The following is a 9,572-nucleotide window of genomic DNA, read 5'->3' as shown; positions in this document are numbered from 1 at the left end:
CAGGCACTCTGTCTATCAGATCTAGTCCCTTAAATCTATTTCTCACTTCCACTGTATAGTCATAAAGGATTTGATTTAGGTCATACCTGAATGGTCTAGTGGTTTTCCCTACTTTCTTCAGTTTAAGTCTGAATTTGGCAATAAGGAATTCATGATCTGAGCCATAGTCTGCTCCTGGTCTTGTTTTTGGTGACTGTATAGAGCTTCTCCATCTTTGGCTGCAAAGAATATAATCAATCTGATTTCGGCGTTGACCATCTGGTGATGTCCATGTGTAGAGTCTTCTCTTGTGTTGTTGGAAGAGGGTGTTTGCTATGACCAGTGCATTCTCTTGGCAAAACTCTATTAGCCTTTAGCTACGTGTATATCTTCTTTGGAAAAATGTCTGTTTAGGTATTCTGCTCAGTTTTTGGTTGAGTTGTTTGTTTTTCTGGTATTGAGCTGCATGAGCTGCTTATCTATTTTGGAGATTAATCCTTTGTTAGTTGTTTCATTAGCTGTTTTTTTCTCCCATTCTGACAGTTGTGTTTAGTTGTCTTTATACCTTGTTTATAGTTTCCTTTGCTGTGCAAAAAATTTGAAGTTTTATAAGGTCTCCCTTGTTTGTTTTTGTTTTTATTTCCCTTAATCTAGAAGGTGGGTCATAGAGGATCTTGCTGTGATTTATGTATTCTGCGTATGTTTTCCTCTTAAGAGTTTTATAGTTTCTTGTCTTACATTTAGTTCTTTAATCCATTTTGAGTTTATCTTTGTGTATTGTGTTAGGAAATGTTCTAATTTCATTCTTTCACATGTGGCTGTCCAGTTTTCCCACCACCACTTATTGAAGAGACTGTCTCTTCTCCATTGTATATTCTTGCCTCCTTTGTCAAAGATAATGTGCCCATAGGTATGTGGGTTTATCTCTGAGCTTTCTATCTTGCTCCACTGGTCTATATTTCTCTTTTTGTGCCAGTACCATACTGTCTTGATGACTATAGCTTTGTAGTATAGTCTGAAATCAGGAAGGTTGATTCCTCCAGCTCCATTCTTCTTTCTCAAGAATTTTTTGGCTACTCACGGTGTTTTGTGTTTCCATACAAATTGTGAGATTTTTTTTTGTTGTTTTTCTAGTTCTGTGAAAAAAGCCATTGATAATTTGATAGGGATGCATTGAATCTGTTGATTGCTTTGGGGAGTATAGTCATTTTCACAATATTGATTCTTCCAATCCAAAAATGTGGTATATCTCTCCATCCGTTTATGTTGTCTTTGATTTTTTCATCAGCGTCTTACAGTTTTCTGTATACAGCTGTTTTGTCTCCCTTAGGTAGGTTTATTCCTAGGTATTTTATTCTTTTTGTTGCAGTGGTAAGTGGGATTGATTCCTTAATTTCTCTTTGATTTTTCATTGTTATTATATAGGAATGCAAATAATTTCTGTGTATTGATTGATTTTGTATCCTGTGACTTCACTAAATTCACTGATTGACTCTAGTAATTTTCTAGTAATATCTTTGGGATTTTCTATGTATAGTATCATGTTGTCTGTAAGCAGTAAGAGTTTTACTACTTCTTTTCCAATCTGGATCCTTTTCTTTCTTTTTCTTTTGTGATTGCTGTGGCAAGTACTTATAGAACTATGTTGAATAATAGTGGCGATAGTGGGCACCATTGTCTTGTTTGAACTAGGAACATTTTTTACTAATTGTGTATGTTTTAATGTTTTTTTATATATATGAATACAGATGTTGATAAAATTAATCAAATTGAGCTTGATTATTTTTTCCATGGAAATTTTAAGTGCTTAATAACTTCATTTGTGTTCAGCTAATATCACTTGGAGATAAAAGGAAGGATATTTCAGAGATTGAAAACTAAAGAGAAAACCCTAAAATGAAAAAAAAAATTTAGTTTAATTTTTTTGTGAACTAAAATAAGACTGTCATTTTAACCGTGTAATTCTAATAATCAGTAAAAGCACTGTACTTGCCTATTTGTTGCCCCTTTTCTAACTCTGAGATACAGGTAAATACCTTCTATTGCTAGGCAACACTCTTGGCATATAAAAATTTTACATTTAAGAGACTTCAAGGTCTAGGACCTGGATAATTTGTAATTTTTTGCCAAAGCTCAAATTTGAGCTATTCTACCATGATGTAATACAGAAGCCAATGAATAACCTTGCTGACTACCCAACACTCATGTTTCAAGGTGATTTTGGCAGTCTCTGTTTATCAGTTACATGCTTCATAGAGGGAGGGGGTTGTGAATTATATTTTGTAGTAGCATTTGAAATATTGGGTTCAAAAATATCCCAATAGTTTTGTCTTTACATAATCATAACTATAGATGTAATTCGATAGACTGTAAACTTTGTAAATTATCAGTGATGAGTCTTTAAACACAAGATGACTTTTCTTTACACTCAGCAGAATCCAGGGATATATCTTGCTATAAATGTTAACAAATAGAAATATAATGCAGGACACAAGTGTCAGCTATATATATCATTTAAAATTTTCTGGTAGCCCTAGTTTTAAAAGGAAAAAGAAGGGTTAAATTAACTTTAATAATATTGTGTTTAGTCAGTGTATTCAGAATATTGCAACTTGTGATTGATATAAAAAGTATCAATGAGATATTTTCCTCTTTTTTACTACCAGGTCTTTGAAATCTGCTATGTATTTTACACTACTGTTAGCGAGTTGGGTCTGGCTGCTTGCTACTCAAAAATCAGCATTCAAGACAAGTGTTGTTAGGAAAGAAAGTTGCTTTTTAGTCAGAATTCTGGCAGTCTGGGAAGATGGTGGACTCAATGTCCCACAAAAACCACCTCTGAAGATTCTGCTCAGCCATGAAAGTTTTAAAGGAAAAAGGGGACATAATCTCAGTCACTGAGATAAAGTGTCTGAGTCATTGCCATCCCCCACTGTGTGCTGGCTTGTTGAATTTTTGTGAGTTTTCTTTAGATGCTCTCGTTCACATAGTTTGTTTGCATGGATTCGTTCCTGAGATTTCTGAAGAAGAAGCTAGGGAAGAGATCTAGTCCTCTGTTACTTATTCTTCACCTCTACTTATCTGATCTATGGAAAGAACCAACAGGTTAGGCAATGTACTGTGTCATCCAGAGATCTGATAGTTGTGCCTAAGGCCAGAGATGAGCAGAGGATGGCGTTGCCTGGCCTAAGGTTAGTGACAAGACAGAAGAGACTTCCTGTAGAGAGCTCTTTCCTGCCAAAATCTGTTTACACTACTGCACATCTCAGTTTAGACTAGCGATATTTCAGGTGCTCAGTGACTTCATGTGGGTGTGGCTACTTCATTGGACAGTGCAGCTCCATACCTTCATTTGGTTCAGAGAATAAAAGGCAACTTTTATATGAGCCTATAAAAAAATAAAATTAGGTAAGACTGTTCTAGAGATTTTAGATTAGATAGCTACTAATTTTAACTAACTACTGAATAACTATACTTTATGATTTATCTTAGTAAAGCTTTTTATTCAAATGGAAACAAGTATTAATTTGATGCCTAGTGTTTAAAACTGACACAAGCAGAGCTACTTTGTTTTTTTTTTTTTAGAGCTACTTTGATTAGAGTGATGGGGTGGGGTTGGGTTGAGAGATGATAAATGAGCCCTACACTCACAACTCTCAGGTCCTTGCCTGAAGATCATCCAAGCAGATACCCCATGGTCCATTTCATCTCTTACATTTATTTCACAGAGTCAGTAAGATTAGTTTAACTACTGGTGTAGGTTTCTCATATTCAGGGCTAGCTTTTTTTCCTACCTAACCACATATTTATGTGGCTTCTTAATTAAGGAGGAAAGAGAGAGATCACTAACAAATTGTAAATTTTTAAAGCAGAGAGACTGTCATGCTTATCTTCTTTGTATATACTCAGTACCAACATTATAGGCATTTGATAGACATTCAGTGTTTGTAAAATTCGTGATCTAAGAGTCTTTTTTGATACCTTACAGTTCTAAATTATTTCTATTTGTCCAATATTTTATGTGTCTGTGATTCCCCCTCCCCTCTCTGGCAGGCGTTATGATGCTACAACTTCTAGAAAAAGTGATTGAGTTGGAAAACTGGACAGAGGGGAAAGGTCTCATCATCCGTGGGGCAAAAAATACTTTTTCTTCAGGATCTGATCTGAATGCTGTGAAAGCACTAGGAACTCCAGAGGCAAGTATTGTATGAATTAAGCAGTAGATTCTACATGTTTGTCAGCCATCTATGGCTAAGATGTTTATATTTTACTTACATGGTTATTATGATGACAGCTATTCTCTAATAGCTTTCCAAAGATAAGAGTTTTTGTTTTGTATCTAAAAGACTAGCTTGTAATAGTGTGAAGTAATGGCAGAAAAATGAAGGACAGGAAGGTTGGCAGTAAAACATCCACTATTAAAACCAGCAAGGATGTGAATTTTTTAAGTGGAAGCCCCTTAGCATCTCATGATACGGAGTTTTGCCTGTGGTACATATATGAAATATCTAGCATGGTTTTGGCAATTGGTAGGCTCCAACAAATGCTGGGAGTTGAAACATTTGCTTTTGAATTATGGTGACAGAAAAGCAGTTGGAATCATCTCTCAGTATTTGTCCTCCAAGGAAGCTGTTTTTCGTGAATTCAGCCCTGCACTAACATTCCCTAGGCAGGAAAAAAAAAAAGCAGATGAAAGAGAGAGAGGAAAAAGGGAGAAAAATGTATCTGTTACCATTTAATGACAGATGTGAACTGTATGTAGTTAATGTTTTAATTATAGAGTGGTGCTCTTGCACCACTCTATGTAGTATAAGGATTTCTGTTTGCATAATATATGTAACTTCTGTTTGCATAGATATATGAGGAAGGATCTATCTTTTCCTAATCTTGATAGATTTATATTTGAAAGTTGGTTTCAACATTTTCTGGCAGGCAGGAGGGTGCCAGCCTAAGAACTGAGTGAGCTACAGTTTTATAATCTAAGGGAAAGTGGAGACAGAGAGAAGACCACCATCTTCCGTATTCTTGAGGATTCCTTCATCAGTTCCTCCTCTGTGTTGGGTGGGGGTTTTTCTTGTCCCTATGTGGTCAAACTGGCACTGTCATGGTGCAATGGAAATGAGCAAAAGGAGCTAACATATGCCAAAATATGGTAAATCATCTCAGGTTTCAGTATAATATCACCTTTTCCTTATATTTTTGTTTTTACTGTGTATAGAGAACCACATCATAGAAGTCATTAACTTACTATGCTTACTGGGCAGGATGTGGGTCTCATTCCACCATTACTTTATAATTTTGGGGCACGTCTTATGCTTCTGTTGCATGCTTTTACTGCTAAGGAAGCCTGTTTGGTTTTGTGGTAAAGTGAAACTGCTGTCTTAAATGATCATTAACTTACTAACTCTCCCACACTTTGGTTTTATTTACAGTCCCCTCTTGGGATTAATTATTTAACCACTTGCTTTGTCCCTTTACTTTATCCCTATCAAGAATACTAAGCCAGCAATTTGAATATATGGATTCTTACCCAGGCTTTACTAGTAATTTTACTATGGGGCCTGCAAGTCATTTGCTTATAATTTTTCACCTCTAGAATGATTCTGTTGCTAGACATCTTATTTCTGTTCACAAAAGACACTATAAAGATAGAATGAGATACTAATGATAGATTATTGTGGGTCTGGTATAAGTCAGTGTTGGGTTCTACTCTCAGGCCTGGAAAGCCCACACTTGCCCAGCTTCAAGACCAAAGAAAGAGCCTGGGTTCAGTGACAGCTATCAGTGGGCCAGTGAAAAGAGGGAGCTTACATGTCTGAAGCAAAGTCCTGAGGCAACACCCCACCAGCTGCAGCAGGCAGGGCAGGACAGTCTTTGCTTCATGGAAGAGGGGAGCCACTTATAAGGGGAATGAGCTTCACGTTGGCTCATTGGTTACCAGGGAACTAGCAGAATGCCCCTCACCGCACCTTTGAGGAGAACAGTGACTTGCAGGTATGTAGAAAGGTCAGCCATGTGAGTAGGGTGTAAACGAAGCAAGCACTGGTTGAGGAAGGGATGTACAGAGAGCCAGGGAAGAGCCACCTTGAGTGGCCTGACCTTACAGTCAGATAGGAAATCATCCCTAAAAATGCAAAAGGTTATTTTGCTCTCTTTTAGTTGGAAGGTTGTTTCTGTCTCTTTAGATCATGTGGCCAGCATTTTTTTTTCTTCTATATATGTAAAAACTACAAGTGGAAACATGCTAATTGTTCACACACATATATATAGTGGGCCTGATGTAAATCAGATAGGAAAATATCAGACTTCAAATAAGATATCACTTAATAAAGTTTATTCTTTCCAGTGAGGACCTTCTCCAGATAACTTGCTGTCTTGAATGTTAGCAGTAGAGTGAGTGTGGATTTTGATCTACAGCTGACAACTCAGGTGATGTGACCCCAGTGCTTAAATAGCACTGCAGGTGTCCATCCCTTGTAGTCACGCACATCTGCCAATATGGATAAAAAAAAACAAAACACCTTGAAATCGTGATTCTGCTTTACAGTGTGTTATTTTCAGGCCCAGAGTGGTTTTAAAATACCTTATTTCAAAATATTTTCTTGTGTAGATGAATCCTTTATTGTACTTCTATGAAATATCATTAGTCATGGTTATAGGAAATATATAGCATAGAAATAGACAATTTGAATAAATTCTCTTTATGGATAATATTGGGCTTCCCAGGTGGCATGGTGATAGAGAATCCACCTGCCGATGCAGGAGATGCAGGAGACATGGGTTTGATCCTTGGGTTGGGAAGATCCCCTGGAAGAGGAAAGGGCAACCCACTGAAGTATTCTTGCCTGAAAAATTCCATGGACAGAGGAGCCTGGCAGATTGCAGTCCACGGGGGTCTTAAAAGAGTCAGACATGACTTAGCACACGCGTGTGTAATGTACATGTGTGCGTGCTGTATTTGTCACATGATGACTTTAAAATTAACAAGACCTAGAAACAGTTTAAATAAAATTCCTGATGACTGTTTCCATTTCTCATATAGAGCTTATTTCTGTATGCCTGAAAAGTAACTAGAAATGTGTAAAACTGAAATTTTAAATAGCCTTGGGATTTTTAAGGCTCATACATGTTTATGAATTGCAGCTGCACATGTGAACACACCTGTCCCTCACAGCTAAGAAATTCTGAGATGCTTAACATGACTTAAAGTTATACACAGCCTTTCTCTGAACAAAGCTCTTTTTTATCTAGCATACTTACTCTTTGTTCTCAGAGATGTGTCACTGCATCTGCTTGTTTGGTGAATTCACTCTTCTGAGGATGGATAAGTAAAATAGATGATGATTTCAGTAATTGGATTGTTTTTCCTTCAGATTATTAATAAGGTACTCGAAAGTGATTATTAAATGCCTTTTTTGGAAAAATAATTATATTGATGTTTTTGCCACTGTGTTTTTTCCAAGCTTTGAAAAATATTTTGTTAATGAAAATTACCAAATACTAACAAAAGTAGATTTGTTGACTGAAAGAAGATGGGCAACCTAGAAGTTGCGAGTTAACGTTTTATTCTGCGGACATTCTTAGGACTTCAAACCTAAGGGGAGACAGTGTCTCATAACCCTGAGAAATTGCTCTGATGCTCTGAAGGGGAGCCAAGATATATGGGTGTGTTTGCAACAAAGGGCAAGTAGCCAGGAGATTACTGTTAACTAAAGAAAGCCAGACATCTGAAGTTAAGGAATTCAGCACTTTTCTGTGTCCGGGAAGATTCAAGAGTCTGGGCTCACTGAAATCATTTCCTTTGGTATGTACCTCAGCTCTGGGGGCCAGTGTCCTGTTTTCTCATCCTGAGTTCCCTCAAGCTGCCCTGTTGGGAGTGGCTGCAGTCCGATGACTGCTCGATGGGGGTGCATTCTTTGTTTCCATTCTAAGCTCCCTTAGGCGCTCACCATCAGGGTTGACTGTGATCGCTGATGACTGCTCCATCCTTTGTTTACCTATAGGATAGGCAGTATTTTGTTTTTCAGACTAATATGTTGAAACCCTCCTGTACTCAGAATGAATGATCATCAACATTGTATTTGCTTATCTGTTGTTAGTTTTTTTTTACCTTTAGGACCTGGTCTCGAGAGGTTGATTTCATTTTGATACCCTTTGTTTAATGAGCAGAGAAAAAAGCTCTCATTGTTCCTAGTGAAAGAAAGTGAAAGTCATTCACTCATGTCTGACTCTTTGCCACCCCTATGGACTATACCGTCCATGGAATTATCTAGGTCAGAATACTGGAGTGGGTAGCCGTTCCCTTCTCCAGGGGATCTTCCCAAGCCAGGGATCGAACCCAGGTCTCTTGCATTGCGGGCGGATTCTTTACCGTCTGGGCCACCAGGGAAGCCCCTAATTGTTCCTGTTAGACAGTTAATCCTTCATTAAGATGGTCCAAGCAGAGAGATGAATTAGCATAACACAAGCATTAGTCCTGAAAAGTTATGGAATAGAAAAAAAGAATAAAAGAGGAAAAAAATCTAGTGCAGTATTAACCCACTTCTAAGATGTGAGTTGATGCTGCAGATGTTCTGCAGACTCTGAGAAGTCTTTTTTCAGAGGACAGAAATAATAAAAATCCAGTTGAAGCTTTAAATTTGGGGGGGGGGGGAGCAGGAAATAAAAACCTTCTTACTCTGCAGTGAATGGGTTTAATATCTTGAGGAAAAGTTTGGCCTTTTAGAAACCTGTATATTCTGTATCTACCTTGAAGATAGTAGACTTCTTTGTTGAATGACTTCCCTTGTTAAGTTTTGGCCAGTCTGTTGCCCTCTATTTCTCTGTTGCCTGAATTTTTGCAGCAACCTCAAAGTTCTTGTCTAACTTCTTTGCTTTTGCTGTGATTATTGTACAGTTCCATTGTAGCCTTATTGCTTTGTAGACAAGCTGTTATAAATTTCACAAAACCCTTCTGTGTATTTTGAAGAAACTAGTAAATTCATACAATAGGCACTTAGGGAAAAAAAGGAAGGCTCATTTATGGTTCTCTTACTGGAAGGGGGACCGTTTCCAGGGCCCAAGAGTGAGCTCCTGTCTAACACTTGGAAATGAATTGTCCAAGGAGATACGCATGCTGACAAAGCAGAATGCTTTATTGGGAAGGGATGCCCGGGCAGAGAACAGCAGGGTAAAGGGACCCGGGAGGACTGCTCCGCCACATGCTTCTCAGTCTCAGGTTTTATTGTAACTGGGAGTTAGCTTTCCAGGTTATCTCCGGCCAGTCATCTTGCTTATATCCACATTTGGTCTGATTCCTGGCAGCACTTATATCTCTCAGTCTCGATGGTGTCCGGCAAAAGGATTTCCGGGAGGTTGGCAGAACGTATTATGGGCTGGCATCTCCTCCCTCCTGTTGGCCCCTCCCAAATTCTTCCCAGCTGTATCATACTGGTTTTTACTACTCATTGATTGCCTTTGTTTTATGAATCAATGTAGTTCTCCACCTCAAATTCATCTGAGTCAGTTAACTTCAACAAGCACATACTATATGCAGAATGTTGATTACACTGCTAGCTTCTGAGGATAAAGAAGGCGTTTTGTCAGCCGCAAAT

The 9,572-nt window shown here is 38.0% G+C and overlaps 1 protein-coding gene across 8 annotated transcripts in view; it reads left to right on the top strand.

Moving 5' to 3' along the window:
* The window catches only part of ECHDC1 (ethylmalonyl-CoA decarboxylase 1), a 56,433-nt gene that overhangs the window by 17,725 nt on the left and 29,136 nt on the right, over window positions 1-9,572 (top strand). For all 8 annotated transcript variants that reach the window (XM_043438945.1, XM_043438944.1, XM_043438941.1 and 5 more), the window contains one exon: window positions 4,033-4,175. In XM_043438945.1, the coding sequence (XP_043294880.1) occupies window positions 4,033-4,175 (143 nt within the window). The remainder of the gene's footprint in view (window positions 1-4,032; window positions 4,176-9,572) is intronic.

The sequence above is a fragment of the Cervus canadensis genome, chromosome 20, assembly GCF_019320065.1.
Source record: "Cervus canadensis isolate Bull #8, Minnesota chromosome 20, ASM1932006v1, whole genome shotgun sequence".
In the NCBI taxonomy this organism is placed as follows: domain Eukaryota; kingdom Metazoa; phylum Chordata; class Mammalia; order Artiodactyla; family Cervidae; genus Cervus; species Cervus canadensis.
Note: the sequence above shows the minus strand (reverse complement) of the source record. Positions and strands in the feature narration are given on the sequence as shown.